General features: G+C 45.4%; 1 protein-coding gene and 1 long non-coding RNA gene across 3 annotated transcripts in view; one reads left to right on the top strand and one right to left on the bottom strand.

The window, feature by feature from the left end:
* AFG1L (AFG1 like ATPase) overlaps positions 1-4,399 on the top strand; it is a 78,372-nt gene extending 73,973 nt beyond the window's left edge. For both annotated transcript variants that reach the window (XM_080389036.1, XM_080389035.1), the window contains one exon: positions 228-4,399. In XM_080389036.1, coding sequence (XP_080245162.1) covers positions 228-365 — 138 coding nt within the window. In that variant the 3' untranslated portion in view covers positions 366-4,399. The remainder of the gene's footprint in view (positions 1-227) is intronic.
* LOC308064488 overlaps positions 3,408-22,435 on the bottom strand; it is a 25,399-nt gene continuing 6,371 nt past the window's right edge. Inside the window, exon 2 of the long non-coding RNA XR_013928401.1 lies at positions 3,408-21,798. This is a non-coding gene — a long non-coding RNA (uncharacterized lncRNA). The remainder of the gene's footprint in view (positions 21,799-22,435) is intronic.

The following is a 22,435-nucleotide window of genomic DNA, read 5'->3' as shown; positions in this document are numbered from 1 at the left end:
TCTTAAACTCAAATTATTATTTTGCTATGTTCCTTCAGAGGATTACCTAGCTGAAATACGTGTTTTTCTTTAATTTTTGGACATTAATTTTATTTTTTTGGTGCTGTGCTGCTGTCTTGTATTGTCAAAGTCTGTAAAGCACTCAGCCTTAGGAGTTAGACAGGACGCACTTCAGTACAGCTACATCTCTCACAGGGCTGTGGTACTGTTTTTGTGTATTAATGTAGGATTCCGCCAAAGGACTGTCCATATTTACAGGAGAAGAGGAAATCTTTGCCTTTCAGCGGACTGTCTCACGGCTTACAGAAATGCAAACTGAACAGTACTGGAAAGATGGGGACAGAAGCAAAAAAAGTTACAATTAAAAGTTTAATAAAATCACCAAGAAGTAAAACTAAAGAATTGGAAGGCTTTTTAGCACAACTGAAATAATAATTGCACTTTATCATCTGGACCATGTTTTCATTCACCATTTGGTTTTTGTGCTTAAGACATGAGGACTCAAGTTATTTTTCCGTACCACCAGTGTGTGGACGTGTGAAATTTTGCCTTAATTTTCTTTACTGTAAATATAACTTTGATCTTCAGGAAGTTTAAAGGGATTAGAATTTTTCTGGAGAATTGGTCTAAAGGCAAAGTTAATGGGCTGTGCAGGGTTCACAGTAGATTTATAATGTCACATGAAGAGGACACTTTGAGGTTCTTGCACTGCTTCTGTGACGTACAAAGTTTGCATAAAAGAGAAATTAAACGCTTTCTTTATGAAACTTCTGATATTGTATAGGTCCCTGCTAGAATCCTGGAACTCCTCTGTAGTGTATTCTGGGATTTTTCCTATTTTCTGTGTGTAGCCAATCTGCTGACTTTCAGGCTTTAAGAGCTTCTTGCAATCAGACTGTTGCTCAGTCCGGTTCATTGAAAACTAAGGGTTTGAATCAAGAGAGAACCCTGAGGAGAAGCTTGAAGGCACTTGAAAAACCACCCAGGATGAAGATCTAAGTAATTGTGGATGGGAAAAGAATCTATGGTAAGACAGGGTATACTGTAACATATAAGTGCATGTTAATACCCTTCCTACCTAAATTTTGTGATTTCTGCAAGCCTGGATATGTTGCCTCTACACCAGTGACATACCTCCACCCTGAATTTTCTCAGGCTTCATCTATATCAAACCTCCTGTTGCTGCTAGCATACCTGCCCCCTGACCTGGGGAGAGCAGTACACAGTCCTACTGAGGCAATTCATCATGTTACAATAGGAATGTGTTTATGGTAAAGATGGAATATTAAATGATACATCAAAACATGAAAATGGGCAATGTGGTTTTAGTTGGAAACCTTTTTAGTTAAAAACACGTTTGTGCCCTAATTTCTTAGGGAGGAGATATATAACACACTGTCCCCAAATTTGAGGGGTTTTCTTGGATTTCGCAACATGACCTTTTTCTTGTACTTTATCTGTTACGAAAAATATTCTTCTCTGCCTTTGTTAAGCTTGATTAAATTATTTCAAACATAGCCCCCATCACAATTACAGAAAGCTTTTAAAAGGGACTTTTCAGGGCAGGGAGGATTGGAGAAGTCCTGTGCGCTTGCATGGAAATATGGACATTTTGGAGCCATGGGCTTAAGTATGTTCTGATCACTTCTGTTTGTCCTGGAAGTTACTTAGACAAGCTGTATCTGTTTTTCAGAAAGTTTTTAAGCCTATATTTATAGTTTACAACTTACCCAACTATGTTGTTCCCACAAGGGTGACCACCATGGAGAATTTTAATGCATATTTATGAAAACCCCAATCAGAATACATTGCTTATACTTTACAATATCCAAATAATTGATGTATGTTTTTAGAGACTTGTATTAGGTTTCTCAACAGAGGGACTAATGAAATTCATGCGTGTCTGTATATAGACAGACATATGTATACTTTATACATATATATAAATATAGCTAAAACTAATATATATAATTTAAGAGTGTGTGGTTCTATTTATACATGGCAGTCTGTACTCATCAGCCTGGGCCTGTGCTGATAACTCTCCTGAAGCTTCAGCCTTGACTTTTTTCCCAGCGTCATTCAAATGCCTCCTGCTTTGTCTGACCCAGAATGTATTGTGGGAAAATGGGAGGTGGTGGCAGGTGCCCTAAAGCACCTTGCATCTGGATATTTATTTGCATTGTTTTAAAACCTGTTTGTGTGTTTAGCCTGCATGTCTTCCTCTGTCGTGTGGTACAGAGGAAATGTATAATTATGCAGAACACAGGTGAGACGTTTTGGGAGGACGTTGAGAGAGGAGGGCCTGGCACGTTCTGCACTGGAGACGTTTCAGGCAGGGAAGTAAAGTGTTTCTCCACAATTGCTGTTGGGTGATGACTGATCTCCTTTAACCAGGAGATCCCTGGAGCCCCCAGGCAGAACTGTTGGTGTTCAAACTGGTGCAGCTTTGCCTGTTGGTTCCTGAGGCTTTTCTGTAACCTGAGCACCCATCCCAAACTCCGATACCCCAGTTTTTTGGAAGCCCCTAAATGCAATGGGACCGATGCGACATTGAAAGCCTCTGAGGATGTCGGTGAACTCTGTTAAACTACAGGAGGGAAGTTCCCATAAGCTTCCAGAGCCAGAGCTGCTTCCAGGGCATATTGCTAAATACAAAACCATAGTGCAGTCTTTCTTTGGCCAGTGAGGAAGCCATCTCTTGGGAGGCACTGGTAGGTGCCAGCAGTAATCAAGGAGAAGAAATGGGGAATATACCAGAAGTGGTTTGGAGCTGAAAACAAGAAAAGCTGTTTAAATCAGTGTGCAGTGTTTCTGGTTGCACTGCAGAGTGTGGATTACCACTTCTAGGTCAGGACCGCAAGGAGAGACTGATGGCACCAATTGGTCAGCTAGCCCAGGCAGGGATCCCCGCAATAACCACAGAAGCAGCATATTTGTGACAGTCTACTTTCTTGAAGAAAGTGAGACCCTATATGCTTATTTTATGATGCTGTAGTATGCATAAGGTCTCCTTCCAATAGTGAATTCAGGGGGGGCTGCTTCTGAGGTTAGACAGCTTCCAGGTGACTGGTGCTGGCCAGAACCTATCACAGGGGCACGATGAACAACACTGGGTATGTCCTGCTGCAGGGTGCTGGGCCACCTCCGTTCCCAAAACTCCTGTCCCCTGCTGCCTGGCTGCCTCCTTGCAGCAGCGCTCTGTGTCTTTTTATTCCCACATTAAGATGTTGTATTTGCCAAAATGGAAACAGCAAGGTGCCTGTGAATAAATTATGCACGCTCCTTAATGGCCTTAAAATTGCTGGATTTATGCTGGATGCTTCTATCCCAAGTTCAAGTATTGGCTTTTTAGTTTTTTCTTAACTTGCAAATTCCTGTCATCTCACGTCTACAAGTTTTTATTTTCCTTTTGGTCATTCAGCAAACACTACATATTTTTAAAGGTCTCTTAGAGTAACTTTATTGATGCAGTATGATGTTTTGCTATTATAGGAAGTAAAATCCATATGATTGTGGACCATGTGAAACATTTCATGTTGGTTTATAAAGGCCACATCCTAGCTGAGGATCTCTCAGCTAACTTACTTCAAATACCTGATTGATGAAGGAATGTTCCCAGTGTCCAAAAATTTATATTACAGCTTCTGTGAGCTTAGTCACTCTATCCATACAGACATTTTATCTTTAAAGCTGTATTTTCAATTCACATTCTTGTACTGTAGCTCTATTATTTTTTTTTAATAGGTAATGCGATTCTGTCTTTCACAGTTGCTGGTTTTCAGTATTTACCTTTGCACAGATCGAGGGAACAACTGCAGTATTTTGGGTATAACAAGATAGTCTTCCAAAGGTCTTTGGAGGGATTGAAGATACACTGCTTGCTGCTGTTGTTTTTTGATCTAAAAATGAAAACTATTAATGACTTTTTTGGAGTAAAGGTGATCATAATGACGCTACAACTGGATAGATGTCACCTATTTTGCAGCAATTTAAACATGGGAAAAAAAACCTCTGAGCAGGTTTCAAGCCGCTCAGCACAATCACCAATGATCTAATGAGGAGGAAGAACAGTCCCTCCATCAAGACCTAAGAGGATCAAGATCCAGGAGGTTTCTTTCTGCAATTACCTGGATCTGAATATGCCTGGTGCCTCAGTTTCCCTGGTGATAAAATGGGAATGATGTTACTTTCTTATTTGCTAACACTGGAGTGCTGCCAGGCTTCACTCATTAATATTCTAAGATGCTTTCTGAGGCTCTGGGATGAAAATACTTCAGTAAAGTATGTAAATAGTGCAAAAAATAATTTAGCTACTCTAAGTGGATTAGCTTCCTTGTTTGGGTTACAGAATTAATGCCATCAACTGAACACCACATGCCTCTTTGACGTGATGATTTTTTTTTTTAAATAATGCATCTATTTTAAAGAAAAAAGATCAGAAGTTTGTGATTAAAACCCTGACCAATTCATATAGTTTTTCTTCTACCTGTAATGACAGATTTCCTATGTGATTCATTACAAGCTTAGCTCCTATAGTTGTGAACTACAGTGGCTTTGTAAATTCTGTTGGGATTTTCCTTGCATAATGAGATTTTAAAAAAGAAAAAAGTCATTTGAGTCTATTATATAACAAACTGACCACTGTTAAATCCTTCTGTTATTCGAGAAGAATTTATATTGTAATAAAAAACCCTAATAAATCCAGATTTTATAAGCATTTCACTTCTTATTCATGCTACTTTTAGGTATGTGTTCTGGATAGATAGGCATTCTGTTAAATACTTCGTGAGGTGTTGGGTTGTTTTTTTAACCTCTGTATCTAGGGGGCAAACCCACACTGGCAGCACTGCCGGTTTCTGGGCACTTGGTTGCCTGGGTGAGCCGTGGCGGGCAGACCATTGCCCTGCATGTGGCTTAGCTTTTGGTGGGTGTATCTGGGACTTGTCGGAAAGGTTCTCCTCCAGAGGCAGTTTAGACTCGTGCTCCTCAGTTACTGCTGCTGGCAGCCCTAAATTTTGGTTTTGGAACCTTTTTTTTTCACCTCTCTGACTCTTCTCCAGCAACTTGAGTGTGAGGGGCTCCAGCTGAGGGCAAAGCGCAATTAAAGTGCCCTTTTTTTCTGTTAATTTAGGATTCTTACTGTTCAAGATCTGGTTTTGCTGTCAGCCAATTAGTTCTGCAGTTAGTTGTTACAGGTTTTACGCAGCTTGGAAAATTGCCCCTGGGAAGCAGTTTGACATTTAGGCAGGCGGCGAAGTCCCTGCGCTGATGGGTTGGGAGGGTCCGAGGGTCGCTGCAGCACCCCAGTGCAGGTGCCCCCACGCAGCACCTGTTAGCGTGGTGAACGGGAGAGCAAGGCTGCACCATGGTACTTCTCCAGGGATGCTAGTGGCAGACAGACAGTTCTTGCTGACAGGTGGCCGACAGGGTTTGACAGCTTGGGCTTTAGAAACTGGTGGTGTAAAGTTTTTTAGGAGGGGTTACATTTTGGGGCTATTTCTGTACCTTCTACTGGAAACATTTGATCCTCCCCATTTCTTGAAGAGAGGGATCATCATATTGAATATTAAACTGTGACCAACTTGCTCCGGTATCTCGCTTGCAGCAGTGCAGTATCCAATCTTTGAGAAGAGTGTCTAGAAAATTCTTAATATTTCACTACAGATTCACAGAGGTTTGTGAAGCAGAAGGCTGTATCCTCGCCGATGGCTGCGTCCCTTGTTACTCATGTAACTATCGGATCCTTCTCCAGGCTGGTCTAAAGTTTTGGGGTTTTTTTCCCCTCAAACATCCTGCAGCAGTGAGCCATCGGGGTCCAATTAGAAATTTTGCTCAAAAAAAGCCCCTTTGCATGCTTCGCAGCCTCTTTTGGAATCCTTCAAGAACTGATGCAGCCAATCTGCCATTGCAGTTTTGTTTGACCAGTGGATATTTCTTTTGTATCCCGATCCATTTCCTCTCAGGAAGAGCAATCCCCAACATGTCCATCTCTTGCCACAGAAAAGCACTGCTCCTCTTGGGGTACTTAATCTTTCTGTTCTGCAACTTAATTTCTGATGCAGGAACACAGGTTTGTGTGTCTCTGCTTCCCCAAGACCCCTGGGCCTGGTGTTACCTGCTGCTTGGCTTTGGGCCTCGAGAGCTCTGGCCCAGGTGAAGTATGGAGGTGGGGTCCGGGGGGGTGTCCGTGCCCCTGCAGAACAGGAGACGTTTCTGACCCCTGGGTTGGGGCAGTGCCTGCATTTGCCTTTCTGCCCGCCGAGAAGGAGGACTTGCAGTGGTAGTCCTTTCCACGAGAGCAGAGAGAGGATGGAGCAGATGGAGGATGCAGGCCACTTGCTCCCTCTCCAGCCTTCTGCATTCTCCACATATTTGTCAAACAACTTTTGTTTTAAATTGAATTGAATTCTAAGAGCGCTATTAAAATACAGAAATGCTTCTCACTGACCTATTACTCTGCATTCATGTTGGTAAAATTTTGGATGAGTTTCTATAGTCCTCCCGCCAGTTCTTTGTCAGGGTGAAGGGTTTAGTTGGCTCTGTTAATCCACTCTCTAGCTGAAATTGTTCATTTAAATCGTTATAAAAATCCACTCTTTTCCGATGCGAATCCTATAGTCCCAGTTTCAAGTACTGTTGCCAGTGCAAAGACTTCAAATTCTTTGAGTGCAATCACACTGTGTCAGTCCAAAGCCAAATTGCAAACACTTATCCACAATTCCCCTTACTCAGCTTTAAGCTAATTTTTCCAGCAGGCAACAATAGCCATAAAAATATAGGGAAAGATGATTAGAAAAGCTCAAGAAATGGTTGATTGATTCCTTTACAACCTGTAGTAAAATGCTACTGCATCCTCTTCTTGCAAAAGGCAAAAGCTTTCATTAATACATTTTTAGCGCACTTTTCTTCAGTGTCACAGTAATTAAGAGCAATCACAGCCACTGAAAGATGAAGCATGGAACAAAAGATCAAGTGATTGTTTAAGCTGAAGTTAACTGAACCAGGAAAACTAAGCTCACTGACATGAAGAAAAAAGCTTTCCTTGTATCCTCAAGTCTTTTACAAATAGCAAAGCCAAACACACTTGTGTAACTTTTTCTGCCTGCAGTGATGGATAATGTTCAGGTCACAACATGACGTGTTGGGCAGTGAGGTTTTTTTTCCTACAGGCCTGTTAAAAGCATCGCTTACATCAGGTCTTTCCTGTAACTGAGGTATGATGTGCTCGACAATGCTTCCGTGTTAGTCCAGGCTCAAACACATGACAAATAGCTAACAAAGTTAGTTGGGGTGGGGGTGGGGGGGTGAAGTTTGTTGAAAACATAGGCAGAGGACCAGTCTCCTCTAGTTACGCTTGGTATCTCCTGCAAAGTAACATTTCAGAGGCCAATGGAGAGAGGAGCAATTACTGTCCAGCAAAATTACAATCTGAATGGGCTGCCATTTTCAGTGCTTCACTAGACAGGCGTGATTGCTATAGAAACTTCTGAAAGTGAGACAGAAAGGTTTTCCAGCACTGGAAATTGCGAATGGAGAAGGTTAGACTGGGTGCAAAGCCCATTCAGTCAGGCAGCTGCCAGTTGAGCCTCTTTGCCAAGTAGATTGTAGGAAATGCTGATTAAAATGTCCACTGAACGCACCAGGCAAATTAAATTTCAGTCACAGCCGCCTGGCCAGTTTCAGTGGGAAGATGGCTCTGGAGCATGGTGCACCTGAGCTTGCTCTCCTCTCATGGCCCCTCCTGTGGGCACGTGCCCCCTGCTCACAGTGATGCTGCAGCAGTGATGATGCGCAGGTGTGATGAGGTTTGTGCGGGAAGGTAGTTGAGGTTGGTCGAATAAAGGATGCCTGTGGGGAAAAAAAAAAAAAAAGCCAGACATCATTCCAGGTGGAGGAGCAGTGTCCTTCCCCACCTCACCTTTGCCATCTCTCCCAGGGCACATGCTCAGTAGATGAGGGCTGCTGCCGCCACTTTCACCCCCCTCTGACTGGGCTGGCACCCCCATTTTGGCCCACCCACTCCATTCCCTGTGTTGATATATGAACAGGACTGCTCTTTGAATGTGTTGCCTGCCAGCCCCTTCCCGTCCAAACTGCCTGCAGCGGACAGCTGAAACTGTCCCTTTCAGGGCAGCATGGCTGGCACTACAGCCAAAAGCCCGCCGCAAGCCGCAACCCGGGAGACAGGGCTAAGCCTGCGGGAGGGCTCGGGGCTTCCCCCTCGTCACCTCTCCAGCAGCTCAGACAAGCCCCTGAAATCCTCCCAGCAGCCTGTCGGTCCCTGGCTTTGCTTGCACGCCCAGGCGCATCTGCAACTCCAGTAATGTCTCTCTATGAGAGGCTGCTCTTTCCTCCTCTCCATACCCCCACGCCCCAGCCCTTTCATCTGTGCTGGGGGAGGGTTTAATATCTTTGTGTGCTCATCACTGGCCTTGGAAAAACTGCTTGTCACCCTTCTGGCAGCAATTGTTGCAGCACCTCACTCCCCACCGATCCCCTGGAGGACCATCAGTATTATTAGGCTTTATCACCATCATTGTTTTGTTTCCTCCTCACTCCTGCTTCTCCTCATCCTCCTTTGATTTAACTCCAAGCAGTCAGCCAGAAGAGTCTCAGGCAGGTAAGCTCAGACACAGGTAATGCTGTGACACAGTAACATGGCCATTTCCCTTCTCCATGAGTTGCGGGCAGCCAGTGTGCCAGCTCGGGCAGCAAAGCCTTCAGCGTTTTACAACAGCAGCCCTTTACAACAGCTTCGCTTAGGACGGTTGCTTTTCCAGTTGTGCTTGGCTTTGAGACAATAAAAACGCTTTTTGAATCAAGGGGCTTTCCTACCTACCTATATTGCAGTTTCTAAATATACTGGTTCTTCATGGGCTGTGCTTGGGGAAAAAATGCTTGCATTGAAGTACAAAAGGTTATATGTCCTGTATGACTAAGAGCAATGAGATTCATCTTGCAGCGTAAGGGTGAACAATGTAACAAGTCACGGCTTACCAAATTAATGAATGTTTGCTGTACGGAACTTTCTTCCCCCCCCTCACACTTTTGGTAGTATATATGATTGGTATTTTGGTCTGATTACAATTCTGTTAATTTACAAGTTCTCAATACACAGTTCTTTAAAAGTCAGACTGACGTCATCCCCTTCTCTCAGAGCACCTGCAGATAGTGCTTAAGGATCAAGACACCTGCTCAAGCCAATGTCTGCCACTGTCTACTTAGGCATTTTATATGGTTATTTGATTTACTAATGGCTAACACCGAGCTGTTACAGGAGTGTGTAGGTATGTGTGTGTGAGCGTGTATATGTATATATATATATATAAATATGTACTCAAGGACCTACGAATGGGTTTTGCAGTCCTTGTGGCCTGTAGCTGCTCCCATAGCCATGAGTTAAGGCTTGGTTAATGGATGCCAATCTGTCAATTCTTGAACAATTTAGGAAATTAGTTATTGACATAATGGAGAAATTATCCGAGTGTATCACAGCAACCCATACTTGAGGACACCTCTGTCTGCTAAGGTTGACCCTAATAATTAACAGCCTTACCCAGTGCCCCAGAGGTCCTTTATAAGGCACAAAGGTGAAGGTTAAATAGCTTCTGTACAGCAGATGTGCTCATTACACCAGTATGTCTGTAATGGTTTTCCTGAAGCCACAGCAGCTTGTTAATTGATTGTTCTCATTTCACGTTCTTTCCAAGGGTCCCCTGTACCATTACAAAGCTGTGCCCTTGTCCTTGCCAGGTTGCCTTTTCCTGTTCAGCCTGGAAACTAGTGTCCCCTCACCAAACAGGGACCTGTCTACCATCCCTTTGCTTGCCCCTGGTCAGCTGTACAGTGCTGCTCAGGCACTCTCCATTCCTCTTCCCCAGCCCCACTCCTCTACCTCAGCTCCTTCTTCTGTGAAACTCGAAGGTTTAATAGCCAAGTTGCCTCCTGTTTAACCACCTGCCACCACAGTTTAGCATCCAGGCAGCCCTGTGGTTCTCCCCTGTTTGGTCCAGCATTTATTTAACTTAAAAGTTTTCCAAAATGATAAGGTGATGATTAATCCAATGTGGGAGAGGAACGAGGTCTGCAAGGAGAGCATGACCAGCTGGTAAGCCACCTGCTTCTCTGATCCACTGCTACAGCTGGAAAGTAAACAGAAAAACTTTCCCGGATGAGAAAACCTTTGCCAGCTCATTTGGAGATGAAGCCATTGAGCTGTTAACGGCTCACATTCCTGGCAATGTCCCAAACAAGAAGTGAGCTGCAAAAGCCTCAGGCCTTGGGTCGAAATCCTCCAATGTGCTTGGGTACCTGGCTAGGGCGGAAGGTAGGGTCCTACAAAGGAGGAGCTGGGCTTTAGCACCTGCTGTCCTTTAAACAGGAAGATGGTTGAATTTTTGTCTTGCGTATAACAGTGTAAGCAGAGGCTAAAAGTAGGGAAAAGTGAGTTTCACCAGAGCTTCCAATTTCCTGGCATAAAACAGACACAAACTCCCATCTTCCCACTGCCTTCACTCCACAGGCCTCCCACAGCCATGCGAGGGGGATGCACAAACCCCTGTTGTGCTATGGCTCTTGGGGAGATTTTACCATTTCACTTGGGCTGGGATGCTCCTGGTGAAGGCAGAGGCTAGACCTGCCACCAGGATTTGTGGTTCCCTCTCCCCTAACTTTGGTGTGTTTACCATCAGTGCCAACAGATACGTTCACTGCTGTATTTTAAGTGAGCGAGCGACTTGAGGCGCCACTGTTCCAAAATCTAGGCAAAATGGAGAACCCGGGCTAAGGCAGGATAAGCAGTAAATTAGCACGAAAGGCTGACTCTGAGAAGAGAAAGCTAGTCCCTAATCCTGTTTGCAGGAATATCTTTGGACTTGGGTGCACCATACGCCATCATCTGGCTCCACCGTGCGTTGGGATCGCTCCTCTTGCCACAGAGGAGAGAGTTTTTCTCTCCTCACCCTTTCCCACGGCGATGTGCAACCACAAGCAATGCTCTCCCTTCATCGGGGTGTTTCGATAGTGCCAAGCAGGCGATTTCACACGAATCACACTCGTCGTGTGTGCCGTTTGCTGCCACTGTCAATTGACGCGCATTCCTGGTCTTCAGCAGAGAGCACACACACAGGCCTCTCCGAGGGTAAACGATTAGCAAGCTGGGTCTATAAAATTCTAGATTGGCAAAGATCTATTAGGATATTTGTCCTTGGGCTAACGGAAGAAGGCATCCAGACCCTCACAAGGCTTGCGCCTGCCGGGACTCTGAGAACACTCCTGCTTGCTCTGTAGTCAGCCATATTCCTCCCCGTGATAGAACGGACTGTGTGCCCCAGGGCGGCGCCTCTGGCATTCTACCACCCTTTTTTTTTTTTTTTTTTAATATCTTTCATATTTTAAAACTGCCGTGGAAAACTTACGGAGACACACGCACACACACTCCCCGCCCAGGCCCGGCGGGGCCGGCTGCGAGGCGGCTGCAAGGCAGGCCGGGCCCACAAGGTGGCAGGGCCGCCCCGCCGCACCGCGCCCGGCCCGCCGGCGCCCCGCCGCCCTCCCGCTGCTCCGGCGGCGGCTGCCGGGCAGCGCTGGGTGAAGCGTGCCCCCGCGTTTTGTTTCGCCTCGCCGTCAGTCCGAGAACGAAGCAAAATAAGTAATTCCGCACCAGCTGGGGCAGAAAATCCTTTCAGAAAGTGCGGGGGAAAAAATGGCGGCCCCAACTATCAGAGCTCCTACAGGGGAATAACGCCCCGGGAGCCTCCCGGGTGGCGGGCGGCTGGAGCCACCCGTGTGGTGGCCCCCGGCACCGTGGGGACACGCCGTGCCCCCCGTCAGGCAGGTCGGTGACAGAACACGAGGGCGGAGGGGTGTCAGGGCTGTGGAGGTGGCTGCACAGGGCAGCGTGGGGCAGGCAGGACGGGGATGGCTTGACCCTCACCGTGACACAGACCATTGATGTTTTTAATACACAACCAGTCAACTGTTACTTGGTTTGGGGAAGCAAGGGCTTCCTTGGAAGTGGGGCTGCCTTATCCTCAGGGAAATAGGGCATTTCGCATTGCTTGATCCTACCCCAGCCTTCCCCTTATGGCCGGACTCTGGGCTCCAGCAAAATCACCCTGGCCCAGCCACCAGGCAGGTCCCTCGGCGCGGGCGTGAGGCACATGTGCTCCTCGGCGAGGTGACAGCCAGGTCCCAAAAGCGTTTGGGAAGGCTGGTGCTTCTGCATGGCTACCTTACGACTTCTCGGGCAGGCATACCCCCGGGGCCGCGGCCTCCAGCCTGCCCTTTGGATCACGTGTTGGCACCACACTGGCATGGGTGGGAGGCCGCCTCCAGCCTGGGATGCAGAAGGTCTCGTGGGGATGGATGGTCATTGCTGCCCCTGCATGTGGGAACTTGTTGGCAAGTGGAGCTGGTGAGCAGTGCCATCCATGCCCGGGATTTTATTTAATTCTGGGGTGCTCGCTGTGCATACAAGTGGTCTTATGAGAAAGGGAGAATCACTCAACTTCAGGTGCAGCTGTGAATTCCACGACTTCAAGAGCAGCTGCGATGACAAGTTGCTCTCAGTATCTCAGTGAAGAAATCTCCTTAGTGTGGTCATCTTCACCTGCTGTGATCCTGACATTGTTCTCAAAAAATCATGACACCCGCAACAGCTTTGGAGTTGATACAGCCTCATTTCTTCCCCAGTAATACAAGCCAGTGCCCTTCCAGCTGGCAGGAGCCTGACTTTTGAACAAGCCTGAAACCCCGATGCTCTGAGATCTGGAGCACTTGTAGGATTTGGCTTACAGTAGACTCCTCAAAGAAAACCCCATGATTATGCCTTTATAAAAAGAGGTGGCCCTTGCATGGGCTTGCTGTGGTTAAGAGCTTCAGGAAGCTCCCCAGTCCTGTCCTACCACCCCTTCATCACCACGCTCTCTTTCCTCCTCCTCTTCCCATGTGGCTCAGCTTACATCAATCCTTTCCAGTGCCGCTGTCCTGGGAACAGACAGGTTGTCTCTTCTCCAAAAAACATGGGCAAAGAAGCGAAGAAGGTACTAGAGGAGATGAGTCAACCTCTGTTTAACATGTCATGGGTCGTTTTTCTTTTTTAAATTATTTTGTTGTTGGGTTTGTTGTTTTTTTTTTTTCAACGGGAGCAGCTCTTGTCTGCTTGGGCTTCCCTGTGCAACTCCTCCTTCCAGGCTGGCATCCTCTGCTGGCTGGTGGCGCAAGCAAAGCAAACTCGTCGTACAGTCAGGTTCTGTTCTTTTGAGGTGCTGAGCCCCTCCCATACAGACTGCAAGACCCCACAGGGCATTCAGTGAGCCAGGCACTTGAAGGCTCAGTGTTGTCACATATTTAACTACCTTTTAGCCTGTACTTCTTAATTCTCAAACTCTAAAACCCGCTAAATTCAAGTGGAAAATATAGACAGACTTGTTATGCATTGGTCCCTCTGTGGCTTGCCTAGAGGCAGAAATTATGTTGAGACTTTTTCAAGTCAAACTATTGCATAAACACATCAAAGGCACATAGGAAGAGACTTTTACTGGAAAACTTCACCTCTATAGAGAGCCTGCTGGAACAGAAGTCTTGTGATATATAGAAAGATTACCCCAGTGTTTCAAGAGACAAGGAAGATGATCAGTCCAGCTAGAGTGAAGAAGTGACAAGGCCGAGGGGTGGGGGGGGTGGGAATCAGCTTCAATCAGGCATCCCAGAGCATAACCCTCTCTGCAGATCTCTTCTCGTAAGAGTCCAAGCCCATGAAAGAACTTGCAATCAATGGATGCTGAAGTCTACTGAAGGAGCAAGCAGGCCATTAATGTGACAAGTCAAGGAACATTGATGGAGCTGACTTTTCTGGAAAATTGGCTGGATCACCAGGGTAACCAAATCACAAAAGGACACAGGACACAATCAACACACAGAAGGATACAGACATTTGCTGAAAAGTTCTATGGGCATGACAAAATTAAAGGAAACTGGATGTCCTAGAAAACAAGTTTTCACTTTCATCATATCTCTTGGCTGGATTCCACAGCATCGCAGAAATGTTTCTACAAGAATTGATTACTTCTCACATTCTGGGCCCTGGAGAGCTTCCCATGCCACTCAGAATAGGTAGGTCTTTTTGAGCATGGGCTTAGAGGTGAGATTTAAGTCAGCTGAGCAAAGCCACCATCCTTCAGTTCCACATTATTCTGCATATGACTGAATTCTGGGATCAACAAGCTGAAAGGAAAGAGAGCAAAAGGACTAGGCACTTATTTTACCCACATTTTGCATCAGGGTATGCATGTAAGAGCAGATAAACTGGGGGGTGAGGGGTGCACAGTAAAGTAATCCGAGCCAGAGAGCAAAGGCAGATCTTTTTCTGACTCTGAATAGCCTGCATCTGGCTAGTGACTAAGCAAATGGATCCAAGCTGCAGAGCGAGGTCAAAAGCAACATCTCCCCAGAGTTTTGAAGAAGTTTTAGACTCATGGGTTCCATTCAGCCTAAACCATAGGTCCTTCAGTTCCAAAACAGAATTTTCCCCAAAGGCTGAGAATAGTCTGAATCGGCTCCTGCCTGGGTCTGTTTTCAGCTGCTGTCTTTGCATATAAGAGCAGCCACTGCAAGACTTCACCTGGTGCCCCAACTAACCCATTTCCATCTCTCCAGCCACAGCCTTATTCTCCATACATCCCCTGTACCTTCCTGTGCTGGAGCTCTTTCTTTGCTCATGCAGATACTTGTACTGCTTTCTAGAAGCACGTGGGCCTCAAGAAAACTGCTTGGAAAACTGTTTGCATTTCCTCAAAAGAAAAAAAAATATCTTATTTTTTTAAAGTTTTTTCCCCATCAAATAAAAATAAGTTCAACACACTTACTATTTGGAGATCTCAGTTCCCACCCCAGCTCTGCCTCTAATTTCCCATGTTCCAGAGAATCCATGCACTAGATTAATGGCTTGTGAGTATTGATGGCAACTAGATGACAATTCCACCTCTTCATTTGCCTTGTTTCAGCTCTGACTTTCTACAATATTACCCTTGGAGCACAGAGAAGCCAGCAGACTTGACTTAGGCTCTAAGAATAAAATTCTTGCATCATCCCAAGCAGAGGAGGAAGAAGTGGGAACTCACTGGCACCCCAGAAAAGGCAACAGGAATAAGAAACTCTTGATTTCCATCACCAAATGTTTTTCCAGGAGAGAAGTCTTGTTTTAAAAATGAGATTAGAGCACTTTTCTAGATACAGATCGCAGGTATTTTGCAAAGATACCTTAGTGTGTTCCTGCCAATAGCTACAGCATCTACCAATTTATACTTCTGGATGAAAGGGACTTTATCAAAAAGTTCCTGACAAGCTCTTACATACACAGCACATCACTGAAATACCCATCTGTTCTGGTTTTGGTTGGGATAGAGTTCATTTCCTTCTCAATAGCTGGTACAATGCTGTGCTTTGGAATTAAGATTAGAATGATGTAACACACTGATGCTTTAGTTGTTGCTAACTAAAGATACTTACTCTAAATCAAGGACTTTTCAAGTTTCCCATGTTCTGCCAGTGGGCAGGTGCACAAGAAACTGAGAGAGAGCAGAGCCGGTACAGCTGACTCAAGCTAGCCAAAGGGATATTCCCCACCATATGACATCTTACTCAGCATGTAAAGCTGGGGGAAGAAGGGGGAAGGGTGGGATGCTCAGCGTAATGGCATTTGTCTTCCCAAGTAGCCATTACATGTGATGGAGCCCTCCTGTCCTGGGGATGGCTGAATACCTGCCTGCCGATGGGAAGTGGTGAATGGATTTGTTGTTTGCTTTGCTTGTGTGTGTGGCTTTTGTTTTACCTATTAAACTGTCTTTATCACAACCCACAAGTTTTCTCAATTTTGCTCTTCCAGTTCTCTGTCCCAATCCCACTGTGGGGGAGGGAGCGAGCACCTGTGTGGGGCTTAGTTGCCAGCCAGGGTTAAACCACAACACCATCCCGTGTGAAATCTATGCAAGAAAGACAGGGCTCATTTTGTCAAATTACGAGGAACAAATGGTGCCAGACTGAGTATGAAGCAGCCTCCAAGATCTACTGCAGCACAGATTATCAATGCTGCACAAGTGCACTGAGCCCAGTGGCAAAGGCAATACAAGGAAATGGATTCTAGGGAAATGAGGAGGCATGGAGAACAGGCAAGTCCAAAGCTCAAGAAGATGAAATAACAACAAACAAAAAGGAAGCTACTTATCTGAGCTACTACATGAGCTGCTGAGCATCATGAATATTTATTCATGCTTGCCCAAGATGAAAGACACTCATGCCAACCTGTACAGAGGGCTTGTGGACTGGAGAAAGATCGGTCTTGCGATGGGTGTTGAGAATACATTAGTGAAGCCCTGGGCAGGTAAAAGACAGAGTCCTTACAGAAACAGAGGGCATGTTAGCGTGCCAGTGACAGGGCTGTCATTCTGATTCTTCCACTTCCTGCCAAGTGCTGTTTTTCTCAGTCTTCCAGGGGTTAAGGACAGATGGGAACCATTAGATCTTCATGGCTCCTTTGGGAACTGTTAGTCAGACCTTTTGCATATCACAGCTCTTCAGACCTCACCTGCTTAGCTTGCCTGAGCCTTGACTACAGTGTCACTCACGCTTTTAACTGCGGTTAGAGCACAGCCATCAGAAACATGCCCGTCTTGGCTCAGACACATCTGGAAAATACACCAACTACTCTGACAGCTTGTTACAGTGATTAATCACCTTCATTCCAATAAATTTGTGCCCAGTTTTTCATATGAATTTATCTGGTTTCAGCTTGCTGTTACATTCCCATAATTTACTAGATTAAAGAGCCTTTCAGTACCTGGTATTTTTCTCCCAAGGAAGTTCCTTTGCCATCATAATCAATTCCCAGCTCAGTCTTTTTTGATAAGCTCGGGAGAGTGAGTGCCTCATGTCTCCCATTGCAAAGCATTTTCTTCAGGCTCTGAATCATTTTGTCTGGCTCAAATACTCCACCACCCATTTTTCAACATCAATTTAAAACACGCAAGCCATTCCAGTGCCAGTCTCACAAATACAGTATGTGGTCGTATCCAGTTGCTTGTCTGCTATCCAGAGACTTAGGCAGATAAAAGCCAGCTTCCTTCTGGCTGGCATTTGGAGCAACCAAAACCCAGCCATCAGTCATCTTCACTGGTGTTGCCACCTCAGCAGGTAAAGAGAAAGCATGACAAGGCTGTCTCCCTGCTTGTTCACCATGACATGATTCAACATGGGAAAGCAAGGCTGCCCCTGCACAGGGTACCGCTCTGAGCACAGATTGCCTCAGGCACACCCAGACCACATCACAGGGATAAACTAGCCAACGGGCACAGAGCAGCTGTGTCCAGGCTGTTAAACTCTCTTACCCATTGGAGTGGCTGCAGCCAGACCTTTTACATCGATGCCTGGTAATTGTTCAGGAAAGTGCTAGCAGCCTGGGCAAACACTGTGCCAGGGACCATTTTGCAGTCTTGCTGTGGACCCAGCTGAGCTTCAGTACCTGGGAGTGCTCCCCGCTGCTGCCCCCTTTACCAAGAGAAATAGACACCATCTTAACACAGAATCAGCCTCCAAGGAGGGCAAAGGATGAAGCAACTCCCTTGCTTTCTTCTTCTGAACCCTCTTTCCTGACAGGTCTGCAGGGCTTCTGATTAGAAAAGTGGCAAGAGGGTGGGGAATTCTTTTCCTGCCCAGCGGTGCAAGAGCTCGCACTGACACTGGAAAGACAAGATTTCCATTGCAGCAGAAGCTCTGGTAGGTACATCAGGCCCTCAATGCAGCCTTGTGCATCTCAGCAAGACACACAGGAAGAAAAGGCAGTAAAGGCACTTCTGCATTAGCTCAGGTTTTGTGTATGAGGTCTTGCATCACTGTGCAGCTGGGACCAAACTCAGGCTGGCAACCTCACCCAGGCTGATGCTTTAGCCCTGGGGGGTGCTTGAGTTGCCCATCCTGCATCAAACATCCACCCACCACCGGCACCCCAAAGCTTTCTCATGGCAGGTCTGTCCTGCTGTTGCTTCTCAGAGTCGAAACAGCAGTCACCCAGGTATCAAACGCCAACAAAGCTGGTGGCACTCAACACCCATTATAGGTAGATGAGGTGTCCAGGCTAAGCTTAAACCCCACTTTTTCTACAATTCCAGGGTTCCCAGATCAGGAGGTTGTAGGAAGAGTGATTTTGGGAAAAGATAATCTCCCCCTCAACTCAACAGAAGGGAACAAAACTATCCGGTGGCTAATATTTTATAATATTTTGACTAGAAAAATAGGAACTTTCTTTTCCACAGAATTTTCCCCGTTCTTATATTATGTCAGTGGCAGAAAATGCTGAATCACAAACCTGGAGCTTTAAAAAAAAAAAGTATTTCATATGCAGAAGAAACATATCTTACATCATTTCATGCTTCCTGCTCTGCTCTCTGGTGCCACGTTCCTCATTTTCAGGCTGTTTTAAAGGTCAGCTTCACAGAACAAATCCTGACCTCAGACATGGGAAATATGCTGCCTCATCACTCCAGGATCTTTTCTCACATGATTAGTCCCAACATTCCTGCAAGTAGAATAGTCCCATCACCACTGCCGCAGCCAAAAAAAAAAGAAAAAAAAAAAGAAAAAAAAAGGCAAGATATTTTTTCTTTCCATTCCCCAAGTTAATATTCACCACCATCACAGCCTTATTTCATAGGCTGGGGGCTACTTCAGCAGTGTAATGCTATTGCCATCTATGGGCAAGTAATAGTCTTACCAGTCATACATACCAGTTAAAGTTGGAATAAAGTTGGAATACATGCCTAAACTGACAACTACTGTCAGGAAAGTTTTAAAGGACTTTAAAGAGTGTTTTATTTGAGATTTTCCAAAGGATAAGAGATAGGATCTGGATAAAAGTTCATCAAAGACAGCAATTAATTCTCATGATATTTGTTTTAATCCTTATTATGTATTCATTCATTTTGCCTGAAGAATTGTATTCTGATGCTATAATTTGAGCAGGCAGGAGAGGTTGTGTTAAGGTGTTGTATAGATGCAGATGAAGCATCTATACTCCATTTATTTTGAACAAAAGACCTGAACTTATTTGAAGTTACTGCGATTGATTATCAAATGTTTAAGGAATGATGGAAGGAACAACAGTGATGAACAAGCTTCAGTGCTACAGGAAACCAGAAGATTGATTTACTTGCTTAATGACTCTTCTAAAAATGTAAGATTTCAACCTTAATAAAAGAACCAGTCAATCTACTGGTTATAAATGAGAAATATATACTGACAAAATAGTTAGATTGAAGTATAAAAGCTACTGCAAACCCTTTTTAGTTTCCTTATGCCTCTAAGAAGAATCTGGCTCTTTTTCAGTAACCCAGCGGACCATGTTCATATGAAAAAGTTTCTGTCAGTGTCTGTAAGAAATACAAAGCAAAACTGAAGCTCCCACTCACTCACTGGGAGACTCTACAGATGACATTTAAAAGAAAGCACAACACCACAGCAAGATGAAAAATGGATTTTCTGTTAAATTACAACTAGCCAGACGGTTGTACTGCTCTTAGGCTCATGATAAAGGCATAAAGATTGCCTCCCATGCCTGCAGAGCTCATTGCCAGGTGGCATGAACCATGCATGGTTAACTTGTCAGACTCAGCCTCTTCTTGTTGGTCCCTGCTGAGCCAGTGAAAGGAAAATGCCCAGGCCCTGAGCTCAAAGATTGCCCCACAGCTTGTCACTCAGACAGAGAGAAAAAAAAAAAAAAAAAGAGAGAAAAGAAAAAAAAGCACTAAGGCATCAGACCCAGCTCAGCCCCTTGCCGGAGGAAGGGGGCTGTAAGACCGAACCTTGCAGAAATCATACGAAAAGAACTGAAGCACAAAGTACTCAAAGTCAGAACAAAAAAGTTTGGATAGGATTTCTGGAAGAAAGAGGCAGAGGTGTTTGTGAATAAGCACAAGAATAGGCACTTCCAGTGACCGCAGAACTATAAACAAAAGCACTTTTGTGCACTCCCAGACTACTTGCTCTTATTTTCTCTTACAGTCACATGCCTATGTGGGCCTGTACAGTTTGAAAACATGATTCATTAGACGCCTGAAATTGCAACCAAGTATTGTACTATTAACACTGACTTTAAGTTTCCTGTTACTTACTATGATTTGCTTGATAACTGTATCTCTCACGTGACTAAATCCCCACTGAATCCTTTAAAAGTTTTTGTGGATATGTGCACTATATTCCCAAAGCATTTCAGATTTACAGGCTTTCTCCCCCCAGCACCCCCATCATTGTTTCATTGGTTGAGGGACATCCCCTTCTTTTCAGCAGATTGAAACATGCAGTAATCTGAAACAGATTTGGTGACCCTATAGCACTAAATCATTCTTTGTGGTGCTTTATTCCTGCTCCGAAAGACTTTATGCATTAGCGGGTACATAAAATTGCACCAGAGACTGAAAAGTAATAAATGATTCCATATGGTCTTAATTTTTCAAAGCAGTGCACCACTGTTTTAAAGCAATAGTGTTTCATTTTCTGATTAGGAAGATTTTTAAATAGCACTTCTAACCCACAGATATGGGAACTCTCATTTCAGATATTCTCCCCAGCTGAGAAATTTGGGTGCACCAACAATTTTCACAGTCAAATGGTGTCCTTGGTTAGCTAGCTAGCAAGGGTACAATTAGCCAAGGCAGTTAATTTCTTCCTTTTATTCAAAAAGGCTTGTGTCATCATTACTGTGAAGACAGGTCACAAAGCCTCTGTGAGCAAACTAAATAGCATACGTTCCTCTTTAAGCTTCGCGTACTTGAACATCTGTCAGAGCTCAGTTACAGTTCCTCCCCAGTTTTCCCTATTTATTTCCAAGGAAGAAAATCCATTTTGGTAAAACAAGGCTTATAACACCTCTGCCTAATATATTATAAGTTTAACATGCCTGTTATGAAGAGTGGCTACCATATTTAGAAACAGCAGGCTCTTCAGTAGATCAGTTCTCAGTGTATATTGAATTACATGTGCTCACTTAAATAGTACCCCAAAAAATAATTAAAAAAATAAAATCAGGTCTCGCTGTCACTGTTATTGGCTCTCCATGGGTAAAACAGCAGTGAATGACTTAAGATGCACACCTTTAATGCAGCAGTTTGCTAGACAGAAGGAAAAGATTCTGCAAGGCAGGCGAGGGTGCATGCAAATGGAAAAATTCAACTTTTCAGATGCCAGGAGGAGTTTGCAGGGTAGTTAGCTATAATTGCATGCCCTGGGCATGTTTAAGTGACATTCACATGAGCTGCAAGGAATGTAAGGCCTTTAATACCAGAAGCAGGACTGGAGCAGAACTGAAATATTAAAGTTCAGAACTGCGCTCCCAAAAGCCCCTGCTCAACCACTGCCTAATCCCAGAGGCTCTATTTTTAGGTTGTCAGCATCCCAAGATACAGGACATTCTGCCTTTCACATACCCAGAACCACCCCACGTTGGGCCATGCCTCTCTTCCCCCTGGGCTCAGTGCTGGAATTCAGAGCTCAGACACGTCTCCATGCAAGACGAGACCCACAGCCCCGGGTGTGCAGCCTGCTCAGAGCACACCAACACATACCAGTGGGCTCCAGCTCCTTACACCATGCTACAGCAATCACTCTTCCAAGGTGGGACAGCAGGTAGGAGATGCCCATGGCTACCCCATCGCTTGCTGCAGTGTCTCAGGCACCCAGGAAACGTGACCCTCTTCCCATTCCTCTGACTTGACGCAGCTCCTGAGTCAGCTGCAACCCAGTTCCTCCAAGCTGGGGGAGAGAACCAGTTGCAAGTGCTTGTCATCGACTTCCCCCCATGTGCTGAGCCGCTGACTGCTTTTGCTTAACACCTCACCAGACCCTTTGAACAGTTTCTCAACTCCCCAGGGGGGGAACTTCCTTCCCCCTGCTTGCCTCGCAGTGCCCCCCCCCCCCAGGAGACCCAAGGTCAACTTTTCTCCCTTTTTCCCCGATGGGGTTCAGGTGCCTCCCTCCAACCTTCCTGAGGAGTATCTTACCCGGGATGTAGGCTAGCCTGAAGAGTGCCTGCCGGGAGGGGGCTAGCCTAGCATGGACTGTACTTTCAGCCAGCCTGTTGAACTCGAACTGCTGCCTGGGGGAAGAGGGTGGGGATTCAGAATTCACGGGAGCAATCAAGGAGAGGCCATGACCTGGCAATATACAACATTGCCATGGGGAAGGGAGGGGAAGAGCCTTGTATTTCAGTCCCCTTTTCAAAGTTTTGTGTAGGTAAGTTTGTCACAGAGGACAAAACACAATGTTCTGGGAAATGAACCAGGAGCCACATCTGTAGCTCCTAAACAAGTGCTCTGATCACTGGAGATACAGAACGGTGCGGGGGGAGGCAGGCACTGACTTCTTCCTTCGGGGCCACATACAGGAGAAA

The sequence above is a fragment of the Falco punctatus genome, assembly GCF_963210335.1.
Source record: "Falco punctatus genome assembly, chromosome: 5".
In the NCBI taxonomy this organism is placed as follows: Eukaryota; Metazoa; Chordata; class Aves; order Falconiformes; family Falconidae; genus Falco; species Falco punctatus.
The sequence above is the reverse complement of the archived record's forward strand: the minus strand, read 5'-3'. Positions and strand labels throughout refer to the sequence as shown.